Source organism: Petaurus breviceps, unplaced genomic scaffold (genome assembly GCF_028583685.1).
Source record: "Petaurus breviceps papuanus isolate PSGF00001 unplaced genomic scaffold, PetGlider_PUasm1.0 90778, whole genome shotgun sequence".
In the NCBI taxonomy this organism is placed as follows: Eukaryota; Metazoa; Chordata; class Mammalia; order Diprotodontia; family Petauridae; genus Petaurus; species Petaurus breviceps.
Genome location: NW_027187343.1, coordinates 1,878,327 through 1,905,570, shown reverse-complemented (window position 1 = coordinate 1,905,570; position 27,244 = coordinate 1,878,327). Strand labels below are relative to the sequence as shown.

Sequence of the window (27,244 nt, the reverse complement as noted above, 5' to 3'; positions counted from 1 at the left end):
TGAGACTCTGATCTCATTTTGGTGTCAGAACAACAAAACTCTACATCCACAGCCATTTCAGGCCCTCTATCCTCCTTTATGATTAGAGCCATAGAGTTGCAGGCCCACTTGTGTCTCAGATTTTCTACCTTAGTCACCTGCTTATGGGTAGTCTTCTCTATCTTGGGCTGGTGTAATGACCCACTGTGGTTTCTCATTTGATTTCCTCCTACTTGGTCTGGTACTCTTCCTAGATCTTTTTTTTTTTTTTGGGGGGGGGGTAGAATAGTTGTCCAAGAAAGCTGGACTGTACTGTTAACTCTTAATTTTCCGTTTTAGTAGATTTCCTTGGGTTATCACTTGTCAACAGTATTATGGAAAGAATTATTTTTTCAGGTACAGGTTAGACTGTGCTGCTTCTGAATTCCCTTTAGGATTTCTTTCTCTCTAAAATGAAAGAGGTGGATTAGATTGTCTCTTAGTTCCTCTTCAGTTCTACTTTAGGTCTATGATTCTATAAATTTGAAGATGCTAGGATTGTATGGTAATAAATGCTCATTTTCATTCATAGCAGTCTTCAGTCCATAGAAAATAACAAATTCTAAGTTCAGATTTTAGTTTGTCATAAGCAATTTGTTTTAAATGTCTTTTTTTGAGAAGTTAAAATATCTGGATTTAAAGAAGAAAGTTTCCTTGTGAATTCAAACAGGAATTCACAATGGTGAGGGTGGTGATTGGAATAATTAGTATGAGAGAACTTGTCCAACTGACATTGTTCAGCAATAAGTCAACAGACTCAAGTTCATTGTCAGCAATAGACTGTCTGTCACTGAAGATAGCTGGAAGGAGAGCTAGAGCCATATTTTCTTAAACTGACATCCCAGGATGTGGAGGAGGCAGTTAACCTACAACTATAAGGAGAACATTAGTGATTTTTCATCCCCTTATATTCCATAAACAACTCTGAGCCTTGATTCTGTTGAGCTCCTCATGGTTCAGCTATTTAAAGTTTTCTGGAAGGTGGCTAATTTGTTTTCTCAATCATTGTTGGTGTCTCCTACTCATTTGGAGAGGTTTTTGTATAGCATAAAGAGGTCAGGGTGTAGACATATTTATACAGTCAGTCTAACAGCTAATTAGTACTTTGTGATTTCATTCTGGGTTTTTTGTGACTCTACAAATTTAGTGTAGTTGTAGAGGAGCCAAATCATATCCCTCCTCTCAATGTATCTTAGGCTGCCTAGGTAAAATCTCCTTTCCCCTTCCATTAGGTACTTCATCTCTTCTGATCTGCACTTTTACCCTGCCTCATACAGCTTTTATCTCATTATCATTGATAACTGTTCAGTGCTTCCCTACCTCCCCCCCCCACTGTAGTTCTTTTCTCAGACTACTTATATAATTTCTTATATTCCCCTCTTTTTTGGGTATCTTACTCCCTTAAATGTGTTGTTTGTCATTGTTGTGATATCCTGTTATCCCACTCCTCCCTGCTTTGCTAGTATGTTACTATCATCTCTCCTGTACAGAGCCTCTCTTTATGATCTTGATCCTATAATCAGTTCAGTTTTATGCCAGATTCCCTTGCCTCCTTGTCTTTACATCATTCCTCTCTTCCACACCTCAGCCCTAGATTGCTCCTGATATCTACCTTCTTTACTTCTTGTCAGGGTGCTGCTGCTGATGACTGGAAGAAGTCACATGATTTTATTGACTAGGATCCACTATAAATTTGTTATCTCATCTGGGCCCTCACTGGACTCAGAAATCCTTTCACTCTTCCCTGATTGACTCTGTTGCACAGTGTCTGTTCCAAAACTATCAACCTTCTTTACTGAGAAAATTCTAGTCATCTGTCCTCAGCTTCCTCTTCTCTCCAGTTCTGTGGCTGAAATCCCCCTCAACATCATCCCCCAACCCCCAATTCAGAGAGTTCTGAGATAAATATGTAAATTGACAACCAAATTCCATTATCATGTAATCAAAAAAAATACTTTAAAAGTACAGTTTACTTGAATCTCTGATTTTAAAATGTGGCATTGTCAGCCAGGCACAAATCTAGCTTGAGCTTCTCAGTTTAAAGAATTTTTGGAAATTAGAAATGTTTTCTATTTGAAGCTACAACTGTAAAAGCCTGACAGACCTCCCAATTTGTCTGGTTGTGATTAGTTTTCAAAAGAATAGCATTTTTATAATGGAATAAAATCTTGGTAATAAAGTAATTGATTTTTAGAAATTCAGTCAGTCTATTGCCTTAATACTCATTCTTGGGTAGGAGTTAAATAGTATGTGAAACCTCTGGGTTTTAAAATTATTTTCTTGGTTTTTTGGATATTAATAGGAATAAACTGAAATATAAAATAAAAATTTTAATGTTAGATTTCTTTCTATACTTGAAACTTGTTAACTTACCTCACAGTGATTCAATGTCATAGAAATTTTAAAGAGTGCCACCATGATTTTTTTATTACAAATATTGGCCTCATATTTTGTTTATTTTTCTCTTGTGGTTTGTCTTTAATCACTAATGTGTGTATTCTGTGCTAAGACAATAACTGAAAACATTTTTGTAATGTTACTAATAGTGATATAATATATTTTATCATTTAAAATTCTGATGAAATAGTTGAAATTGCTTTATCTGTTTGAACTAGTTTTAGAAATCTTGTTTCTCTTTCTAGGACTAACATAAATATATTAAAGTTGAAGTATATACTATTAACTTAGAAATAAATCAACAGTTTTATTACATAGCCACATTGAGCTGCAGAGATATTTGAAAGCATTTTAAGATGCATGCCTTTATATTTTTCCAAAATGACATAACTGTATAAGAAATAAAAAAATAAACTTTGGTTTTGGTGATTAAAATTACTTCCTCTTTAAATTTTAATGGGAACTTTTTAGGGTCTACTAATGATTGTTTGAACTTTTAGCATGTAATATAGTGTAAAAATTTATACTTTATATATAATTTTTCATCTTCTTTTAAAAAATAATTGATGATGTTCTTTTCTTACAGCCAAACCATTCACTTCTAAAGTGAAACAGATGCGATTACATAAAGAAGACTTCGAAATATTAAAGGTGATTGGTAGAGGAGCTTTTGGGGAGGTAAGATATGAAGATTCTATGGAATGTCTATTAACTTCTTTTTTGAAAATCACCTGTTTACTCTATGTGGATAAATTAAAACATTGTTTGCCATTTTATCATACATCTCAAAGTACCGGAGCAAAGATTGGGAAAGAAGTGATCACTTGAAAATTTTATCCTAATTTCAAATTTGAAATTATGTGTTTTCACAAAGGAAATTTCTCAGGGAATTCCTTGACAAAGCATGGGAAGCTCATATACTTAGAGTATCTACTTTGTTGGTATAGAAATATTCTCTTTTGGCTGCCTTACTATCTACAACAAACTTTTTACACATTCAAAATGGAATTTGTCTTCTCTCCAAAACTTTAACTTTCAACTTCCTGGTCCCTATTGCTGTACTTAACTTTCTTCTACTTAACGCTGCCCAAAAGTCTAAACTGTCTTCATTTATCTCACTATTGAGTCAATTGCCAAGCCACTTGTTATTTCTTATGGAATCTCCCATGTATCCCATCTTGTCTACTACATTCAAAGCTGTGGCTAGGAAATTTTGAATCTTAGACAAGTAAGCACAGACTTTGAGAGTGGAGAGAAGGCAGCACAAACTCCATGGGAAGGAAATAGAGATTCTAAGATACAGCATTGAGGCTGCTCATAGAGAACCATGAGGGCGGGAAGCTCTTATTATCAAGCCACCTAGTAGCTTGCTATTTCACATTTTTTCCCCCTTATTCTTTTTTTTTCTGTGCTGTTGAAGAACTGCAGGTACTGTCAGAGCCTTCTAAATATAGCACTTTGGGGTAAATCCCCAGTTGTCACCTTGCTAATTATGGCTTTAAGTGCAACTGCTCTTACCCTAGTCCAGCATTTCATGCTTAATTCCTGTTTTACTGTAACACCTTTCTAGCTGACTTAACCAGGGTCCAAGCTGTTCCCTTTCCAGTCTTTTTGGAACAATTGTTAGATGATTCTTCTTCTCCTCCTCCTCCTCCTTCTTCTTCTGCTGCTGCTGCTTCTGCTTCTCTTCTCCTCCTCCTCCTCTTCTTTTTGCTTTTTTGGAGGGGGGAGGGCAGGGCAGTTGGGGTTAAGTGACTTGCCCAAATTTACATGGCTAGTAAGTGTTACGTGTCTAAGGTCACATTTCAACTCAGGTCCTCTTAACTCCAGGGCTGGTGCTCTATTCGCTGTCACCTAACTGCCCCAATAACTCTTCTTAAAAGCAACTTTTGTATCATTGTGTTGCTCATTAACCTTCCTCTTACGTTTCTGTGTCAGTGCCTGATCTTTAAAGGTCTCACTGTTGCCTAATATGTGCCAAACTGTAGTTAGACCAGTCTTATTGCTGTATAAACACACCATCTCTGTGCCTAGGGTTATGTTTGAATGTTCTTTCTTTTATCTTCTGCACATATAATTGTTACTCATTCACCAGTTTTCAACTTAATCTCCATCTCTTACTTTGAGACTTCCCTGACTACTCTAGTTCTTATTGTTCCCTCTCCTCCCTGAACTTTTTTGAAACTTGTTAGTATCAAATAATTTATGACTTAACTATGATTTTAATGCTAGGAAAGACTTTAGAGAGGATCCTATTATTTTGGGGATTCTTGACTCGAGGTAAAAAACTTAAAACAATTTTTTTTGATAACTATTTCAGTATAACTCAATTTTGATTATGCATTTGAAAACTATATTCAGGGAAGGGGTCACTAGGCATTACCATATTGCCAAAAGGTGACTTTTTTGTGCCTAAGTAATACAAAAGGTTAAAAATCTAATGTAATGGGGAAACTGGGACCCAGTGAGGGTAAGTGATCTTGCCCAAGGTTACAGAGCTAGTAAATAGCAGAACTATGACTTACCTTTTTTCCTCCTCTGTCACAGATCAAAAAAAAATTATATTTGTATCTTCAATTTTTTACATTTATCATATTTATCCCAAGTATTTCTCCTCCTTTCTCTCCCAGAGAGCTGTATAACAAAGATGACTTTTTTAAAGAGGAAAAAAAAAAGTCAGCACAATTGTCAATACATTTAAAAGGTAGAAAACATGTGCAAGCACATGTGTGTACCTCCCACATCTAGGAATGGATGGGTTATGGGTGACATTTCCTATCTCTCCATTCAGGTTATGCTTGATTTTTTTTTAAAGATTTATTTTGTAGCCTGGCATTTTATTAAGCTATTAATTAGTGTCTGCTGATTCGTAGTACTTTCCAAATAGACTGTCATATCAGCGAACAGGGTTTGTTTTTAGCACCTCTTTATTCATATTTATTCCTTTAATTTCTTTATTTTGTTTTATTGTTGTTACTAGCATTTATAGAATTATGTAAAATAATAGTTGGGGAGAGTGGGCATCCTTGCTTTATTCCTGTATTTGTTAGTAAAACTTCTGGTATACCCAAAAAAAGATATTTGCTTGTGGTTTTAGATAGATGATTTCCCCCCCCTTTTTTAGAGGGCAATTGGGGTTAAGTGACTTGCCCAAAGTCACACGGCTAGTAATTGTGTCAAGTGTCTGAGGCCAGAATTGAACTCAGGTCCTCCTGACTCCAGGGCAGGTGCTCTATTCACTGTGCCACCGAGCTGCCCCATAGATAGATGATTTTTAGTGATTTTTTTAAGGTTCCTCTGTGCCGGTATTGGGTGAGCAGTAATTCACAGGTTTCAGGTTTTTTTTTTTTTAAGGTACTCTAAACCAAAGAGAAAGCTTAAGTTCTTTATCTTAGCATATAATTTCAGATTTGGAGAAGTTTGAGATCAAATGTGGTGATCAGATAAAATGTCTAATTCTTCATTTATGTGCTCATATGGCCCAGGATTGTGCTTGACCTTTATAATTTTGTTAATTCACTTTTGTTTTTTAGTGTTCTTTTTCCATATTTACGTTATCATAGTTATTGTGTATATTGTTTTCTTGACTTTACTCTGTACCAGTTTATGTAGAGCTTTGTATGCTTCTCTATTTTTGTCACATGTATCATTTCTTCTAGCATAGTAATATTCTATTACATACATGGTCCACAATTTTTATTTTATTTATTTTTATGCTTTTTGAAGAGGGGAAGGTAGGGCACTTGGGGTTAAGTGACTTGCCCAAGGTCACATGGCTAGTTTTGTGTTAAGTGTCTGAAGATTTGAACTCAGGTCCCTCTGACTCTAGGGCCAGTGTTCTATTCACTGTGCCACCTAGCCACCCCTGTTCCACAATTTTAAAAATCCAACCTATGAGCATCTATTTTATTTCTAATTCTTTGCTTTCAGAAAAAAAAATGCTCTTATAAATATTTTGGTGCATATGAGGGCTTTCTTATCTTTCTTGCGGTATGATTCCAGCAATGAAATCTTTGGTTTTTTTAAAGGATATGAACATTTTAGTCATTTTATTTGCATAATTCCAAATTGCATGCCATAAAGCTTTTAGTTCTAGTTTTTTCCAGATGTATGTTTATTTCCAAGTATTCCCTTTTGTTCCTCTTTCTGTCAAATTTATCCAAAATTCAGAGACAAATATTGAAGTCTCCTATCACTATCATGTTACTCTCTATTTTCTCCTGTAGCTCAATTAATGTTTCCTTTAGGAATCTGAATATTAAGGCATTTGGAGTATGTGTGTATATTGCTGATATATTGCTTTGTTGTCTATAGTCATTTTCTTCATAAGGTAATTTTCTTGTTTATTCCTTTTTATTTTTTGAATATTTATTTTTCTTTTTTTCAGACATTATCACTTCTGCTTTTTTAGATTTACTTGATACATAGTACATTTTTTCCATCCTCAGTATTATTTTATTTATGTCTTTGTTTTTAAATTGTATTTCTTGTAAGCAACATGTTGTAGGGTTTTGCTTTCTTATCCAATCTATAATTTTTTCTTTTTTAATAGTATTTTGGTTTTTTTCTAATGACATGTCAAGACAATTTTTAGCATTCATTTTTACAAGATTTTGGGTTCCAATTTTTTCTCCCTCCCTTCCTACTCTTTCTTTTCTGAAAATGGCAGGTAATTTGATATAGGTTATACATGTGCTGTTATGTAAAGCATTTCCATATTAGTCACAGGTGTTAACGAAGAAACAAATCAAAAGGAAAAAAAAATAAAGTAAGAAAAATATGCTTTCGTCTGCTTTCTGAATCCATCAGTCCTTTATCTGAATGTGGATAGTATTTTCTAGGTATTTTATTTCTTGTAAATATTCAGTGATTTTGCTGAGATTGATAGATTTATTGACATATAGTTGAGCTAAATATTTCCTAATGATTGCTATAATTTCCTTTTCATTTGGTGGTGTTTTCACCCTGTTTCTTTTTTTTTTAGTAAAGGACATTTTCTTTTTTTTTCCTCTTTGGAGGGCAGTTGAGGTTAAGTGACTTGTCCAAGGTCACACAGCTAGTTTTTGTGTTAAGTGTCTGAGGTCACATTTGAACTCAGGTCCTCTTGACTCCAGGGCCGGTGCTCTATTCACTGTGCCACCTACCCTCCCCCCCTGTTCATTTTTGATAGTGGATATTAACCAGTGGCCTATCTTTCTTATTAGTTTCTTTTCATAAGATCAGCTCCTGAATTTATTTGTTAGCTTAATAGTTTGTTTATTTTTTTAGCTTTCAGTCCTATTAATCTTACCTTTGATTTCCAGGATTTCCAATTTGGTGCTCAATTGAGGATTTTAAATTTATTTTTTAGTTTTTTTTTTAGTTCCTTCCTCAATTCATTGATCTGTTCTTTTTCTGTTTTGTTGATATAAGAATTTAGAGAAATAAAATTTCCCCTAAATATTGTCTTGGCCTCATCCCATACATTTTGTTATGTTGTTTCATTGTTGTTACTCTCTTTAATGAAATTATTGATTGTTTCTATGATTTGTTTTTTGATCCAATTAGTTATTCTTTAGGATTAAATTTGGTTTCCAATTAATTTTTAATCTATCTTTCTACTGCCCTTTGCTGAATGTAATTTTTATTGCTTTATGATCTGAAAAGAATATATTTAATATTTCTGTCTTTCTACATTTTATTTTGAAGTTTTTATGCCCTATTGCAATTTTTGTGTAGGTGCTGAATGCTGCTGAGAAAAAGATATATTCCTTTCTGTATCTATTCAGTTTTCTCCAAAGGTCTGTCATAGCTAACTTTTCTAATATTCTATTTACCTCCTTAGTTTCTTTCTTGTTTATTTTTTGTTTGGATTTATCGAGTTCTGATTTATCGAGTTCTGAAATGGGAGAGTTGAGGTCCCCCACTAGTATAGTTTTGCTGTCTATTTCTTTCCTGTAACTAATTTAACTTCTTTAAGAATTTGGATGCTAGGGGTGGCTAGGTGGAGTAGTGAATAGAGCACCAGTCCTATAGTCAGGAGGACCTGAGTTCAAATTTAACCTCACACACTTTATACTTACTAGCCTTGTGACCTTGGACAAGTCACTCAAACCCAATTGCCCTGCCTTCCCCCCTCCAAAAAAGCATCAACAAAAAAAAAAATTTGTATGCTATACCATTTGGAGCAGATATGTTTAGTATTGATATTGCTTCATTGTCTGTGGTACCTTTTAGCAAGGTATAACTTCCTTCCTTATCTCTTTTAATTCTGTCTAATTTTGCTTTTGCTTTGCCTGAGATCAGGATTGCTACCCCTGCTTTTTTTCTACTTCAGCTGAAGCATTATAGACTCTGCTCCAGCCCCTTACCTTTATTCTATGTGTATCTCTCTGCTTCAAATGTTTTTCTTGTAAACAACATATTGTAGTATTCTGGTTTTTGATACACTCTATCTGCTTCTGTTTTATGGGAGAGTTCATCCCATTCACATTCATAGTTAAGATTACTGACTGTGTATTTTCCTCCATCCTAATCTTCCTCTGGTTTGTTTTCTCTCTCTCCTTTTGCCCTTTCCCTCCTCACCAGTGTTTCCTTTTTGTCTACCACCTCCCCTGATCTGTCCTTCCTTCTGTCAGTCCTCACCACCTCCCTTTATATATTATATATTTCATATACAGGTATGTGTATATATTTATGTACATGTGTGTATATATCCATACACAAAAATATGGATAATATATATCTCCTCCTCTCCTACTTCCCTGTCTGGTAGATTTCTATATTCAACTGATTGTATATATTATTCCCTCTTTGAGTCAATACTGATGAGAATATGGTTCAAGTGATGCCCATTGTCCACCTTCCCATCTGTCCCTCTACCATAAATGGATCTTTCATTCCTCTTCTTGTGAAATGATTTATCTCATCCTACCTCTCCCTTCTTTCTGAACCCATTGTACTCTTCTTTTTCATCCCTTAATTTTTTCTGTCATTCCCTCAAATTAACCTTTTACCTATATTCTCTATGTATATTCCTTCTAGGTGTACCATTAATGACACAGTTTTTAAGAATTACAAGTATCATCTTCCCATGTGAGGCTACTTACTTTGCCATATTGGCCCCTAGCAGGCTGCTCTTTTTTCATTTTATTGGATTGTTAATCCATTCACATTTGAAGTTGAAAGTTGAGTTTATATTTTTTCTCCTTTTGTTTCTAATATTGATTTTCGTTTTTTAAAAATATTAGTGATTTTGTGATTTCACCTGTTCTGCTGTAATCACAATGTCTTTTCAATTTAGTTTAATCTTTTTAAAGATTGTTCTATTCCCACCAGGAGCAGCTAGGTGGAAAGGTAGATAGAGTGACAGGCCTGGAGCCAGTAAGACTCATCTTCCTGAGTTCAAATGTGGGTTCTGATGCTTACTAGTTGTGTGATACTGGGTAAATCACTTAAGCTGGAGAAGGAAAGGGCAAACCACTCCAGTATCTTTGTCAGGAAAACCTCAAATGGGATCACAAAGAGTCAGACAAGTCTGAACAACAGCAGCTATTCCCACTGGCTCTCTTCCCTTCACTCTCATTGTTCCCTTCTTTTCTGTTTACTCTTTTCCCTTGGGGTTTTGCTTATTAGTTCCTTTCCCCCCCCTCCTATTTTTATCTGGTTATTTAATTTCGCCCTTTCCCATTTTCCTCTTAGTCAAGTACATTCTTTGTTCCTCTCCTTTCCTTTAGAAACAGTACTGTTCATCAGTTTTTAAAATTTCATTTCTTTGTGCCCATTTTCAGAGAGGATTTCTATTAATTTCCCTTTTACTCATCCTTTTCTACTCTAGACCCTCATTGTTTCATTCATGACCCCTATAATTGTCTAGAGAATGACTCTCCATTCTCTGTATTCTTTGTGGAATCGGAGCTTCTGAATTAACCATTCTTGACTCTCTTGGTAGTTTCTACTAATGCTTTGTAGAACTTGCCCCCAAGAGGATTCCGTTTTCCATTGTCCCTCACTCCCAGAACAGGGCCAATTTTTATAGGTGACCAAGAGATCTCTGTCACATGGTAGTAATCCCCCTTTCCCCCATCCCTGATTATGCAGCCCACCATTGATCTATAATTTCCCTTTGATTACTTTCTTTTTCCCATTTGCCTCAGAATTTCCTCACTGTGTCCATGCTTTCCCACTCCCTCTGGTGCCAGTTGCCCTAAGGAGTTCTAACTTTTGCCTTCCAAAGTAGAATGAACAGTTTTTGAAATACCAAATCTCCCAGACCAAACCTAGCACTGGATCCTCATTTCCCTTTATAGAATGTCTCCCTTCACTCATAGGAACATTTATTAATGGAAGTACTCCTCCCACCAAAGCAAGGCCTTCCTCTTTTTCCTTTCTCCCTTGCAGTCTTTCTCCCCCTCACCCCATCTTCATTTTTTCCCCTATATGATTCTTCTTTTTCTGAAGAACCATAGGGTTTACCTTCCCCTTTTTGCCAGCCCTCAATTTGATCCAGGTACATTATACTCTTTCCATTATTCCCCTGATTTTTTCTTCCCTTTCATGCATCTTCCCATTCTGTATTATAATATAGTCCTACAAAAAAACATTGATACACATGTAGATAGATTGTTCCTAGGTTCTCTCCATAATGCTGAAGGTTCACTTCTCTGTTACTTCTCCACCTGACTTTTGTCATCACTCCTGCCTACTTGTGTACCTTTTGAAAGAAGTCTCTTACTGATAGTGTCATTCTGTTGCTGTCCTTGGCTGCTGCATTTGTTTACTCTGTGGTTTTGCATATTTGAGAACCAAATAATCTCTTCAGATCTTGTTTTCTTTCTAAGAATGTTTCAAATACCCCTTTATTGTTAAATGCCCATCTTTTCATTTATGTTTAAGCTCATATTGCTGGGTAGGTTACCCTGGACTGTATCTTGAACTCCATTATTCTTTGGAATACATTTTTACATTCCTTCTTGTGTTTTCTGATGTGTTTTGTCTTATTTGAATTTATTTTCTTAATATTTGAAGGTCTTTCTCTTGATTGCTTATAGAACTTGTTGTTTCTGAATTGAATTGTTAAATCTAACCACTATGTTGAGTTTGTAGTCTTGTCTTTTTTTTTTTTCCCCTGGAGGTAATCTATGAATTCTTTCAATTGGTATTTCATTTTATGTGTTTAGAAGTTCTGTACAGTTCTATTATTTTCTGCACTATGGTGTTCAGGTCTTTTTTTGTGTCTTATATTCTTTTGGGAAACCTATGAATCTAATTTGAGGCCAGTCTTCATGATCAGTATGTTTAGATGCATAGAGAGCATATTTTCTCTTAATGTTACTTGTTTTAACTTCTAGATTATCCTTCCCTTCTTTGTATTTGCATTCCCAATTTGTTCTCTTATTTCTTTGGTGATATTTACATTGTATAAATTAGTTTTTCAATTCTGCCCATAATTTTTGCCATATAAGCCATAATCCTGTCTCATAATTCTCATATCTTTTTTAAACCACTTAGGAATGTTGTGTTGTAGTTCCATGTTCTTCTCAAATTCCACAGGGTTTCATCTGCCTCTTATCAAGAGTTGGATCATTTTCTTTTGTTTTACAGTATTTATTCATAGATGCTTGAACTCACTTACTAGATCTGGAGGCCATATTTCCTTCTGCTTTTAATGATTTCCTTGTTGATTTATTTATGTTCAAGGTCTTTGAGTTTTCTTCTTCCTGAGATCTTAGGTATTTTCCGTCTTTTTTTCCTTATCTTCCCCTAGAGGTTGGTGGGGTCAGGAAAGCCTTCATGGAAAGAAGATGGTATTTGAGCTGAGGGCTTCCAAAAGATGGAAGTGGGAAGTTTTCCACTGGGAGAAGAACAGTGAAACAGTGTGGAGACAGGAAATGATGTCTTGCATGAACAGTAGCAAGAAAGTCAACATAGCTGGACCATAGAGTCTGTGAAGGACACTAATGTGTGTGTGTGTGTGTGTGTGTGTGTGTGTGTGTGTGTGTGTGTGTATTATATAAATAAAATAAGTCTGGAAAGGGAGATTGGGACTAGGTTGTAAAAGGCTTAAAATTCAAAATTAAGAGTTTATATTTGATCCTAGAAGCAATAGGAATCATGGATTATCATTACTGTTATGTTTTATAAACATGAGTATCTATCTCCCTGGACTTTATCCTAAGACTTCTCTTTCTACATTCTTCATCTTGGTAATATCATCAATTTTAATGGTGTTTTATTATTTCTTTGTGCATGATACCCAGATTGATATATTAATTCCTAGTCTGCCTCCTGAACTTCAGCCACATGTCACCTATTGTCTCTCTGCCCTATTTCTGACTTTTCATTCACTCAACTTCGCAACCTTGGAATTGTCCTCAAGTCTTTCTCCCTCTCCCCTAACATAACTTGAATCTATCCATTTACTCTGTCATTATCTTAGTTCAGGATAAACTCTGCCTTTTGTCTGGAGTTTTGCAACAGCCTCCTAGTTGAAATTATAGCTTCTAATCTCTCACTTTTCTGTTTTCCATGTAGTTGTCAAAATAATCTTCCTAAAAATCAGGTCTGAGCTTTTTTTTTTGGTGGGACTGGGGGGTGGGTGTGGGTGTGGGGAAGGCGAGGTTGCCCTACTCTGGATACTCTGTGGGCCTTTCATTGCCCTTAGCATATAATGCAAACTTCTGGGTATCTTTTCATCAGTCTACTTTTTTTTTTTTTTTTGCCTTTTGGAGGCAATTTGGGTTAAGCAACTTGCCCAAGGTCACACAGCTAGTAAATTATCAGTCTACTTTTCTAAGGCAAACTGACCTACTTCCTTTTCCTTGAAGTCACCATTTCATTTTCTGCTTTTTTTGAACAGACTGTCCCCAATTCTTGGAATTCATTCCCTTCTTTCTTATGCCTTGTGGAATGCCTAGTTTACCTGAAGGATCATCTTACTTGCTTTTTCCTAGCAGAAGCCTTTTCTGTCTCCTTAGGTGTTACCACTTTAGTCTCCTCCCCATTATCATTTATATAATTATCTATTTATATGCTGTATTCTCTGTAGAATATAAGTTTCTTGAGGGTAAGGACTATAAATTGTTCTGTATCATCTGCTGGGGAGAAACATATTTTTTTAAGCCTGCCTTTAACACTCAGGCTATCTTTCTCATACTCATCTCACCAACACTTAAACTTTGTTTCTAGGACCCTGGCTCTGCTTTGGGCTTATTGTATCTGGAATAAGGCCTCCATGTCATTTCCTGACCATTTCTAAGGCATTCCAGACATCCTCCTTTCTTATCCCCCTGGGCTCTGCCTTTGCTATGTGACCTTTTTACCTTATCTTAGAACCTGGGTCTCCCTGCCATCTGCTGTCACAAGTACTGCTTTGTGTGCGTGTGTGTGTGTGTGTGTGTATCCTCTTTAGCTTTCTACTTTTTAATGTGTTGTCTTCTTCAATTAGAATGTAAATCCCTTGAGGGTAGAGATTATCTTGCTTGTATTTCTATCCCTAGCACTTAGCATATTGTATGGAAAACCATAAGTGCTTAATAAATGCTGTTTCATTCATTCATTCATTGAATCTCTACTGCCTGCCTAGCACAGTCCCTTTAATAGAGTATGTGCTTGTTTTATCCTACCTTCCTCTCAAGGTATCATCCTGTACTTTTCCTCTCTTTCACAGCCAAACTCTCAGAAAAGTTTGTGCTTGTCTAATTCTCATCTCGCACTCACATCTCGACCTTTGTAACATGGCCTCAGTCCTCAGCTTTCTACTAAAACTGTTGTCTTCCAGGTGACTAGTTATCTCTCTTTGCTAAATCAGGTCTTTTTTTTTTTTCTTTAGTCTTCATCCTTCTTGAACTTTTGGTACTATTTGACCCTCTTCCTAGATGTGCTTTTTCTTTCCAGGTCTTCACGACACAGCTCTGTTGTGTTTCTCTTCCTTTTTGTTGAATTGATTAAATTTCCTTTTCAGGTTCATCATTTACATCCCTCCAGATGCTTGGTTGTGCTTGAGGTTTTAGCTGCAAGTCAGATTAAAAGGTATTCTGATCCTTAGGGTACAGCATAAAAACAGATGGTAGTCCTTTTACTTCAATGTCATTTCCACTGAAAAAAATAATATCAGTTTCTAATGTTGAACTGTTTGGTTGTGACTTTGGTGTCAAGAACTTTCTTTTCTGGACCTTTTTGGTAGATGTAACAGCACCTATATCAATAATCTGTATCTATAGTTTTCTTTGACTATTGCTTTTAATGTATTCAGTTGTGAATTCACCATTTAGTACAGGTTGTGGGAGCAAGACCTTATTGGAATTAAACTTTATTATTATTTCTTCATTGTGATTGCTTGTCTGTTGTCATTATTGTTTAGCATGATACCCGTAGCATTTGAACTATATTAAATGTTGTTAGCATTTGAGAGGTAGCTTTAACAGTTAAATTGAAAATCTGCTCCTCTGTTTAACAATGTAACCCATTGCTCTAAGGACAAATTGTAAAGGATTCAAAAAATTCTCACTTGGTCCTTATTCTTCAGATCATTTGGTTTTTACATTATATTTAGACTCTTAGTCTTATTCCTACTTAAGACTCCCCCTACCTCCCAGCTTCCTTTCTGTAGGAAATAAATCCATGTCATTTTGTTCTGAATATACTTATCTGTGGGCTCTTCTTGTAATACTGTTTTCTGTTTTGAATATCATCTCTTTAGCTTTCAGTGAATATATATTGTTATTAAATAGAACCTAGTTGCTATACTTTGCTTTAAACCATTTGGTAGTCAAAGACAACAATATAATAAGAGATGAGTTATTCACTTGGGCAAGAGTCAGCGATAAGCAAAGATCAACCTATTGGTGCTCCATTGGTATTCATATATTGTCAAGAAAATGACAAGAAGATTCCTTCTACTCTCCCAGCATACTGAGTAGACCTTATCCCAGACTTATGGAAATATGTGGATGAGAGTGACACCAGAGTCAGACATTAATGATTGTGATTTGCATCTTTGGAGGGAGTACCCATACCGGTGAGATCACAGATCAATTAAGCATTTATTAAGAACTTTCTACATGCTGGTCACTGTGCCAGTTGCTGGGGATATAAATATAAAAGTGAAACTTTAATTTTCTTCAAGGAATTCTGCAAAGGGAATATAATGTGTACACATATGAGTATGTACAAAATAAATAAAATTATTCAGGAGGCGGAGACTAACAATTGAGGACATATAGAAAGAGGTCTTAAAAGAGGTGGAACTTAAGCTCAGTTTAAATATCTTACTTTAAGGGAGCTGGGAGTTCCAAGAGGTAAAGGTGGGGAAGGAGAACATTCTAGGAATGGGTGGGGGGGGGCAATCTATGTAAAGGCCTAGAGGAGAGAGGTTATGTAAAAGGTAACTAATAAGTAAATTTGACTGGAACTTAGTATGTGTGAGGGTGGTATAATGTATAACCAGCATAGAAAGATATCCTGGAGTTAGAATATGAGTTTGTGTTTTATCTTAACAGCAATAAAAAGATTTTTGAGGGGAGTGACATTGTTAGACTAGTAGTTTAGGAACAGCAATTTGGTAGGTGTTTGGAAGTTAAATTAAAGAGGAAAGAAAATGGATGCAGAAAGAGCAGTTGGGATCTTGGTATATCAGATAAGAAGTGATAAGGATCTATGGTGAATGTGGTGTAAATAAAGAGGGGAATAGATGTGAAAGATGCTGAGTTGAAATCATCAACTTGGCAACTTATTGAATAGAGTTACTTATGGTGAATGAGAGTGAAGAACCAACTTATGGATAACAAATATGGGTGACTTGAAAAATGATGGTACTCTGAAAAATACAGGGAAGTTAAGAGGATGTATGGGATTAGGGAGAATGATTGTGAGGCCTGTTTTGGATGTGTTGCATTTGGAATGTTTGTGGAGCATCTACTAGAATAGCACATAATTGAAAAATATCAGATAAGCACTTAGGAAGGAAGGTGCTTTGAAAATCCTAGAAATGATAGTATAACCTACTGGATTCCCTGTCTGATGATCAGGTCTTTGTTAGTCTTTTGGAATTTTCTGGGTTAAAACCCAGACTTTGCAGTTTCTCTGTAACCTTTGTGACTTTGGGGAAATTATTTAATCTCTCTAGGCCTTAGTTTCTATTTTAGATTTCCACCTTAATGGTTATTTAGTGCAATCCCTCCCTTTCCCCCTTTTAAAAATAGCATCTATTTAAGATAGTTAGGTGGTGCAATAGAACCCTGGATCCATAACCATCTCAAATACTTATGACTCTAAACCAACTTTAGGGCTACAGAACCCCCCAAATGACAGAGAGAAACAAACCTTCTGCTGAAGACAGCCCAGCTGGCAGTTTCCAGAATTATCAATCCATAAATGCCAAAGACAAAGTGAGAGGTCAGTGGACTTTGGGAACAGGGGATCCTGGAGTGTGGTCCACCCTCTGCCCCTGGAGGGAGAAGTGGCTGAGGCGGGGCTGCTGCTGCAGCATGGCTGCTTCAGAGCTCCTGGTCTGCAGACTGTAGGGGGACCAAGCAATCAGTCTGAGGGGTAATCGCTCTTGCTTTAACCTTCTTGGAACTGTATTGCTGTCTAGGGTGGACGAGGTCCTGGGGTGTGTGACAAGTGTGCCAGGGCCAGTGGAGGCTTCTGAGAGGGCACCCAACTAATAGCTCTGGAAGCTAAGAAAACCCCAGTGATGTCAAAGCTCTCCTCTCTGGAAGCAGAGTACTACTGTGGCAAAAAGCTCAAAAGTTAGATAATTGAGTGGAAACATGAGCAAGCAAAGCAAGCACAGCAATCCGACTTTGGATTCCTTTTTGGGGACAAAAAGGATCAAAGCATGGAACAGGAGGAAGATAACGAAGTCAGAACTCTTGCACTAAAAGCTTCCAAGAAAAATATGAATGGGTTACATCTATTAGAAGAGCTTAAGAAAGATATTGGAAACCAAATAAGAGAAGTGGAGGAAAAATTGGGAAGAGAAATGAGAATGATGCAAGAAAATCATGAAAAGAGAGTCAACACCTGACTGAAGAAAATAACACCTTAAAAAATTGACTAACTCAGATGGCAAAAGAGGCTCAAAAAGCCAGTGAGAAGAAGAATGCCTTAAAAAGCTAAATTTGCCAGACAGAGAAAGAATCTCAAAAGCTCACTGAAGAGAATCATTCCTTCAGAATTAGAATGGAGCAAATGGAAGCTAGTAACGTTATGAGAAATCAAGATACTATTAAACAGATCCAAACAAATGAAAAAATAGAAGGCAGTGTGAAATATCTCACTGGAAAAACCACTCACCTGGAAAATAGATCCAGGAGAGATCTTTTAAAAATTATTGGACTACCTGAAAGCCATGATCAAAAAAAGAACCTAGAAATCAACCTCCAAGAAATTCTTAAGGAAAACTGCCCTGATCTTTTAGAACCAGAGGGCAAAATAGAGGTTGAGAGGTTGAAAGAATCTACCCATCACCTCTTGAAAAAGATCCCCGAAAGATAACTCCTAGGGATATTATTGCCAGATTCTGGAATTCCCAGATCAAAGAGAAAATATTACAAGCAGCCAAGAAAAAACAATTTGCTTTTTTTTTCCTGAGGGCAATTGGGGTTAAGCGACTTCCCCAAGGTCACATGGCTAGTATTTTTGTGTTAAGTGTCTGAGGCCGGATTTGAACCCAGGTCCTCCTGACTCCAGGGCCAGTGCTGTATTCATTGCACCACCTACTCGCCCCAAGAAGAAACAATTTGAATATTGTGGAAACACAATCAGGATAACACAGGATCTGGCAGCTTCTACATTGAGGGATTGAAGGGCTTGGAATATGGTATTCCAGAGGTCAAAGGAGCTGGGATTAAAACCAAGAATCACCTACCCAGCAAAACTGAGTATCATGTTTCAGGGGAAAATATGGTCATTCATTGAAATAGAGGACTTTCAAGCATTCTCGATGAAAAAACCAGAGTTCAGTAGAAAATCTGACATTCAGATACAAGAAGGAAGAGAAGCATGAGATGGTAAACAGGGAAAAGAAATCATAAGGAACTTATCAAAGTTGAATTGTTTACATTCCTACGTGGAAAAACTATAATTGTAACTTATGAAACTTTTCTCAGTATGAGAATAGTTGGAGGGAATAGAAATATATATATATATATATATATATGTGTATTTACATACACGTATATGTCTATAGTGTATATATGTGTACAAGTATACATAGACAGAGGGCACAGGATCAATTGAATAGGAAAGGATGATACTTAAAAGGTGAAATTGAGAGGTGAGAGAGGAATATAATGAGACAAGATGGGGAGAGACAGAATGGGGTAAATTATCTCATAAAAGAGTCAAGGTAAAACTCTTACAATGGAGGGGAAGAACAGGAAGGCAAAAGGGAATGAGTCAACCTTACTCTCATTGAATTTGGTTTGGGTAGGGAATGAAATACACACTAAATAGGGTACCTCACTCTGCAGGAAAGTAGGGGAGAAGGGGATGAGAGAGGGGATGATGGAAGGGAGGGTAGGTTGAGGGGGAGGGATGTTGGAAGCACACACTTTTGAAAAGGGACAGGGTCAAAGTAAAGAATAGAACAAGTGGGGGTCAGGATGGGATGGAGGGAAATATAGTCAGTCTTTCACAATATATCCACTATGGAAATGTTTTGTGTAGCTCCACATGTACAACCTATATTGAACTGCTTATCTTCCCAGTAAGGCTGGGTAATGAGGGAGGAAGGGAAAGAATCTGGAATTTTAAAATCAAATTTTTTAAAAATATTATTATTATTACATGCAACTGGGAAATAAGATATACAGGCATTGGGATATAGAGATCCATCTTGCCCTACTGGAAAGTTGGAGGGGGGATGGTGGAGGATATAGGAGAGAACAGATTGGGGTAGGGGGTATACAGTAGGATCACTGTTTTGTGGTGGTGGGTAGGAGAATGATGGTGAGAAAATTTGTAACTCAAAATCTTGTGGAAATGAATGAAGTAAACTAAAAATAAAAATAACATTTAATTAAAAACAAAAAAAAGGAAAAAATAGAAACCTGGATTTAGAGATCTGAATTCAAATTTTGTGTCAGACAGTTATTAGCTGAGTGACTCTAGGAAAGTCACTTAATGCCTGCCTCAAGTTTCCTCATCTGTAAAATGTGGATAAGAATTGCATCAACTTCCCATGGTTGGTTTTTAAAATTTTTTTTATTTTTAACATGTAAAAAAATTTTGACTTCCACATTCTCTTCTTCCCTCTTTCCCCTACCCCTACCCATTGAGAAGGCAAAGAAGTATGATATCATTTATACATGTGAAGATATATAAAACATATTTCCATACTAACCATGTTGTACACAACAACAACAACAAACTACCAGTTCATCTTCCCAGGGTTTTTGTGAGGATTAAATAAAATGACATGAAAAGTGCTTGTGAAACTTAAAGTGCTATATAGATATTAACTGCTATTATTATTATTAAAAAATGATAATGATGATAATAATGACAATAATGAGGGAACTGAGTCCCAGACAGAGTGACTTCCCCAATGTCTCATATTTATTTAATAAGAGAGATGGCATTCATCACTGCTTCTCGTCAAAAGTAAGGACTTTAAAAGAGGCAGATTTGGAAGTGAGCAGTTGGTTAAAAGATGGTACCTGAGAATGGGATTTGGATTTCTGGATCTCAGCTTAAAATATTGGAATGACAGACTCATTCCAGGTCTGGGGTGAATTGCACCAAACAAGGCTGGTTAGATTGTAATTGCCTGGAGTCTTGTGAATGTAAGCAGAAGAGTTTTGAATTGAGAAGAAAGGAAAACATTATTACCAAACTGTGTACTAATATAGAGTAACCATAGTAAAGGAAGAAAAAGAGTAGAGATGCTGAAATGTTCACAGCAAGAAATCCAAGGAAGGATCCAACAATAAAATTTATAACTTTCAAATTCTATTCAGAATGTCAACAGTAGGTGACAGATATGATTTGATTAGTCAAAGGTTCACTTCCAAAAAGGGCAAATTTAGGTATTGTTGACATACTTCTGATTGATGTGACTCTGAAACAATGAATTTTTAAAGAAGTAGAATAGATCGGAGGTGGAAGGTCAGAGTAGCATTATACATTAAGATGATATACTCATGTGAGGAATCCTAAGAATCAGAGGAAGTGGGGTCGTGAAGGAACCATAGTATAGAAAATTTAGGTGAGGAGATGCAATCTACCTCAGATTCAATCTGACCCATCTGGCATTAGTGGCACAAATACTTAGATTCCTTAAGAGTCTAGCCAATGCTGAAATTTCTTAAGAGTCTGGCCAATATGGCAAATTTTTAATGAATTTTTTTTTCTTTGGCTGAATGAAGTCTTCAGTCTACTTAATTTGGGTAGGAACTGGTGTGTCGGTATTTTATTAATTAAAACAGGTAGAAATAAAAATGATATTGTCTTTGTTTTATACTTAAAACCACTTAGACAAGAATACAGAATAGATGTGGAATTTTGAAAACATGTTACAAGTCTTGTACAAAAAGATGATAAAATTATACAATAAAATGACCAAGGGATTTTAGACATTTGGAAATTTGCTAGAGTTCCCTCTGTTGTATTTAGAGCAAGGAAAAATTTCTTGACTTGGCTTAACTATGTCTTTTTTCAAAAGGTAGAGAAAACAAGGGGAAATTTTGTTCTGAATTTGATTTTTTTGGTTTTTTTTTTTTTTTGGAGGGAGGAAGGCAAGGCAGTTGGGGTTAAGTGACTTGCCCAAGGTCACACAGCTAGTAAGTGTGTCAGGTGTTTGAGGCCGGATTTGAACTCAGGTACTCCTGACTGCAGGACCCATGCTCTATTCACTTCGCTGCTTAGCTGCCTTTGAATTTGATTTTTAACAGGGAAGAGTGTGATTGCTATGTAAGAAATAATGGTTAGGGAGACTATTCTAGGATGGCTTTCTCAAGATCATGCTACATAAAGCTAGGTTCATTTCCTTTTTTGATGGATTTGTTAGACTATTAGATCAGTAGAATGCCTTAGATATATAGTTTACATAGATTTTAACTCAGATGGCATCTCTCATGCTCTCTTTGTGGAGAAGATGGAGAGAAGCAGATTAGTTGGAATATCAGAAACTTATTCTTTATGTTACCTACTCTTTGTTAGTAGGCACTGAGAATGTAAAAACACAAATGAAATCTTTCTTGCCCTAAGGGAGTTTGCATTTAATTGAGAAAACCAGTATGTATAACTAGAAGTAAATAAATATATGTTAATGTCAAATAAATTTTTATGGAGAGATGTAGATGCTCCCAACCTAGAAACACCTACCCAGCAAAACTGAGTACCATGTTTCAGGGGAAAATATGGTCATTCAGTGGAATAGAGGACTTTCAAGCATTCTTGATGAAAAAACCAGAGTTGAATAGAAAAATTTGACATTCAGATACAAGAAGCAAGAGAAGCATGAGAAGGTAAAGAGGGAAAAGAAATCATAAAGAACTTACCAAAGTCAAACTGTTTACATTCCTACATGGAAAAACGATAATTGTAACTGATAAAACTTTTCTCAATATGAAAATAGTTGAAGGGAATAGAAATTATATATATATAATGGAAAAGTCGAAGGGGGTGTGGGAGAAAATATGGGAGAGAGCAGATTGGAGGAGGGGATATCCTGTGGGACCACTATTTTGGGGTGGTGGGTAGGGGAAAACAGGGAAAAAATTTGTAACTCAAAATCTGGAGGAAATGAATGGTGTAAACCAGAAGTAAATAAAGCATTAAAAAAAAAAATAAATGTTATCAGGATGTAAGCATCCTACAACCTCAACAGTGCATTCTTTCACAATTTCAGCATCACTAAATGACTTTTCCCCCGAGTATTTAAGATCCTTTATAAATTGCTTTAGTGGTATTATTTCCAGGTCTTATTGCTGCTTAAAAGAAGTTGCCTTTGCTTTTGATCTTTAAATTCTTCAATACAGCCTTTTATGCCTCTCTCTCTGATTTAAATTTTTTGTGGTCCTTATTAATGTTATAATGCTGATGAGCATTGAATTTCTTTAATATTGATAATGTAGTATTAAACAGCAAGTAAATCATCTTATCTTTAGCAGAAACAAGGTAATATTGCAATTTCCAATACTCATTAAAAAATGTTTTCTTCAGCATTCTCTTGATCATCTTTGACATGATAGGTTGTTAAGTAAACAGAATTAAAAATACTGTTGAGCTATGCAACTATTCACAAATTCTGCTTTAAACAGAAATACAGTGCACTGTTGTCAAAAGCTGATAAAAGATTGGCATACTTGACCCCCTTAACCTCTTGCCAACCAGTCTCATGCTGTAGTGGCACCCATCAGATGGGGGAAATTAGAGCTAAATAATGAGTATAGCAACTGTCAGTTAGCTGTTATTGCTTACTAATGTTCTAATTGTTCCTGTCAATCTGAGAGGATTATTTCGTTGAAACTTATTTTATTCTTTGCTATTTTGAATACATTCCCTTAAATAAAATAAAAATATGAAAGATGAACAAAAATGTATTAATAAAAATAAAAGGATTTGGTCTGTAAAATTTGGATTCAGTCAAAAGGCCACACTTAAGGATCTAGAAGGCCACATGTGGCCTTAAGATTGCAACTTCCTTACCTCTGAACTTGCACCTCTGATGTGAGTGCTGTTTAGGGCCAAACATCAACATTTTGATGTCTTCCTGGCATCAGTTCTTGCCTGTGGCTCCAAGAAGCTGTAGCATATGCACAGCAGCCACAACTTGGTAAACCATCTTGGAAGATAGGTTAAACAAGGTTGAGGGTAATTGATTGACTTCAAACCCGTAGGTAAGTTAGAGGGGTGACTGCCCTAGGCAGGTGAAGATTTCCCCCAGTTGAATAAGTGGATGGGAACAATTTGTTCCAATTGCTATGAAGATGGCAGAAACAAGCACTGTGGAGCGCTTTGAGTTTGGTCACACATCACAGATGCCAAGGTTATCTAGTGCATTCTGGGCCATCTCTAGTCATGTTGGCTTTTATCTAGCCCCTGGACTTCAGTGACTCTAGAAGAGAGATTGAGACTGACAACTTTGTGTAACCCATAAACTTTTGGCCAGCACCTGTCACTATGATAGCTAACACATCTTAGAATGATATGGCAAATGCACACTGAATACTTCATCATTCAACATTAGCATGCAACCCCATAAAATTTTGGCTAACATCTGTCACTGTGATAGCCAACACATAGCCAACAACTCACTTAAATCCAGTTCAAGCACAAATCAAGTCATTACCTTTTGATGTCATTGATTCTCTTTGAGAAAGAAGGACAACAGTAAACCCTAGTAACTTTGAGATTAAGCCAACAAATCAACAAATATTTCTTAGGCCCCTACTATATGCCAGGCACTGGGCTAAGCATGGAAGATTCAGAGAAATGTAAAACACAATCCTTTCTCTCAAGGAGCTCACATTTTAATGTTAGAGACAGCATTCAATTGACTGTATATAAACAAGATTTATACAGTATAAATTAGAGCTAATCTCAGAATGAAGGCACTAAGATTAAGAAGGACTGGGAACATTTTCTTATACAAGGCAGGACTTTAACTGGGAGTTGAAGGAAGCCAGGAGGCAAAGAGTTCGAGGCATGGAAGAGAGTGTAGCCAGTGCAGGATTGATGGACCAAGGAGGAAAAACAACTGAGGAGTAGAGAGAATGGTTGTCCTGATATAAATAAACAAAAGGGTTAAGGTTTGTAAGCAATACATTTGTAAGGAAAGATCAGTGGTAAAAGATTATGATCAAATGTAGGAATTTTGAACTTCATGAATAAAGAAGGAAGTTCCCTGCACTGTGCTAAGTGCTACACTTACCAAGGAAGGCAAACACACACAATCCCTGACCTCAAGAAGCTCATATTCTAATGGGGGAGACGTGCAAAAAGTTTTACAAAATATGAATGGAAGTGTAAATAGAAGATATTCTTAGAGAGAAAACACTAGCAGTTGAAAGGACTAGGAAAGTCATTCTGCAGAAGATAGGATTGGTACAGAGGTTAGAGAAGCCAGGAGGCAGAGTGGACTTTATGAGCAGGAGGGAGCATGAGTGCAAAGGTATAGAGACAGGAGAGGAAGGGTGAAGTGTGAAGAACAACCAAGAAGGACATTGTTGCTTAAGTGTAGAGTATCTGGAATAAAGCATAAGAAGGGAAAGAAATCATTAGACCAAGTTGTGAAGAATTGTAAAGGCCAAATAGGATTTTAAGATTTAAAATATATTTTATATTTTTGATCCTGGAACAAGTAGAGAGTAACTGGAGTTTGAGGTAGGAGTGTATGTGTGTGTTTATGTGTGAATGTGTCTGTCTGTCTCTTGTTACACACACTCACACACACACAATCAGAATCAGATATGCATTTTAGAAAGGTCACTTTAGAAACTGAGTGGAGGATGGATCGGAGTGGTTGGAGACTTGAAACATGGAGACCAACCAGCAGGCAGTTACAGTAGTAATGCAGTATGGGGACCTGGTGGCTGTGTGAATATAGAGAACATAGGTACAGTACATGTAGGGAAAGTAGAAAATGACAAGACTTGGCAACAGATTAAATATGTAGGATGAGTGCAAATGAAGAATCAAAGATGATAGAGCCTGGATGATTGGGTAGCTGGTAGTGTCCTTGACAGTAATAGGGTAATTGGGAAGAGTAGAGGATTTTTGGGGAATGATGAGTTCTGTTTAATTTCCTCAAAATTTTGCTAAGGTGTATGTCACTTTCTAACATGAAATCTTTCCTGATCCATCCCTAGCTGCTAGTTTCATGCCCCCATACAATTATTACCGACCTTGGATTCATTTTGTATCATTTAACCTAATTATTTATGTATGTGTTGTTTTCCCTAATATAAGCTCCTTGAGGGCAGGAACACTTTTATTTTTGTCTTTAAATCTCAAGTATCTGGCACATAGTAGAATTTTTTTTTCCTTTTTGGAGGATGGGGTGAGGGAATCGGGTTTAAGAGACTTGCCCAGGTCACACAGCTGGAGAGTGTTAGGTGTCTGAAGTCGAATTTGGACTCAGGTCCTCCTGACTTCAGGGCAGTACTCTATCCGCTGCACCACCTAGCTGCCTCACATAGGAGCATAAAGGCTAATTGTGAAATTGATTATTTTTATTTCAACTGTGAGATTTAATGATTTTTGTTGTTGTTTCAGTTGGGGGAACCTGTGTTTTTTTTGTTGTTGTTTTTTTTTGTATAGGAAACTCCTCCTGAAGAAACTCCTTCTACCAATGCAATCTGGAACCTGTCCTGCAATGTATAATTTTAAAGAGTTACCTCACACACTGAGAGGTTAAATATCTTGACTGAAGTCACCATCCATTTTGATTGAAGCATGGTACTTGCACCTAGTTCTTCCTGATACAGTACCACACTGCTTTTTTTCCCTAAAACTTTATACTTATCTGTGTCAAGGTGTATTTTATTAGATTTCTCCTAGCATTATAACCCAGTGAAATTTTTTTTGGGAGCCAGCTATGCTCATCCAGAATTTTGGATAACTTTCTCAGCTTCATTTAGTCTCTAAATATACCATATATACCTTTATTTAAATCACTGATAAAATATTTAACCTCTTAAGTCCAGTCTTTGATCTTTTTTCAATGTAATGTCAAACCATTAAACTAGTCTTTAGCGTTCAGTCAGTTTGCCAGTTTTTGAATCTGTGAATGAATGGATGAAAAATACATTTATTAAGAACTTGTTATGTGTTTAACTCTGGGGATATAAGTAGAAAAGATGAGACAGTTCTTTTTTTCAAGGAGATTACACTAATGAGGAGAGGCATCATGTGGAAGAAAGTACATTTGTAGGACAGATAGAAAAGACTGGAAGTTCTAAGGCAGGGGTGGGGAACCTGTGGCCTTGAGGCTGCATGTGGCTTTCTAGGTTCTTGGCTGTGGCCTTCTGACTGAGTCCAAGTTTTACAGAACAAATTCTTTTATTAAGGGGATTTGTTCTATGAAGTCTGGATTCAGTAAAAGGGCCACACTTGAAGACCACATGTGACCTCAAGGCCGTGGGATCCCCACTCTGTAAGGGTTCACTGGTGGGAGAAATGGCACCAGAGTTTCTTTAGATTATATAAATCATTAAGTTGACAATGCCTCTAGGCTGCTGGGCATAGAGGCAGGGCTGTTAGTAAGGCATGTAGGATGTTAGGAAGAAGTGTCAGAGCAGATGGTAATGCATGGTGGTCTTCCATCTCTTCAGAAGGAATGAAATTGTTGACTTCCATCTCATCCAAACCTTTTGAGCAGTTAGGTAACTGTAATGCCATGCACAAGCAGTTTTCCAGAAAAATGCTACTGTGAACAGCTTTTAAGGTTCTGATTACACAGTATAGTGATCACTCTATTCCATAGCAAAACTTTCACAGAAAATCAAGGTACAACATTCATAATATTACAACTTATCATAGAAAATCACAATATGATATTTACAACATAGTCTCAAAGTACAGTAGTCAAAAGTCTTCCACTCATGGGGCAACTAAGTTAACTCAGTCACTTATCAGTAACAATATCTCAAAGTACAATAGTCAAAGTCTTCCACTCTTGGGGCAAAGTCTTGATTAACTCAATCGGTCACTTATTTAGCAATCAATTACACAAAACCCTCCACTCCTTTGGTCACTAGTAAACTATAATTTCATAATTGCTCAGTACCCAAGGAGAAGTCTTTTCATCTTGACTTGGGGCCTGTTCTCAGATTCCCTGGATCCCCTTCCATGGTCCCAGATTCTGCCTGGATTCACTGGACTATCACCTGGGTTCAATGGC

General features: G+C 36.5%; 1 protein-coding gene across 4 annotated transcripts in view; it reads left to right on the top strand.

The window, feature by feature from the left end:
- CDC42BPA (CDC42 binding protein kinase alpha) overlaps positions 1-27,244 on the top strand; it is a 409,866-nt gene that overhangs the window by 83,224 nt on the left and 299,398 nt on the right. For all 4 annotated transcript variants that reach the window (XM_069069123.1, XM_069069124.1, XM_069069121.1 and 1 more), the window contains exon 2: positions 3,002-3,093. In XM_069069123.1, the coding sequence (XP_068925224.1) occupies positions 3,002-3,093 (92 nt within the window). The remainder of the gene's footprint in view (positions 1-3,001; positions 3,094-27,244) is intronic.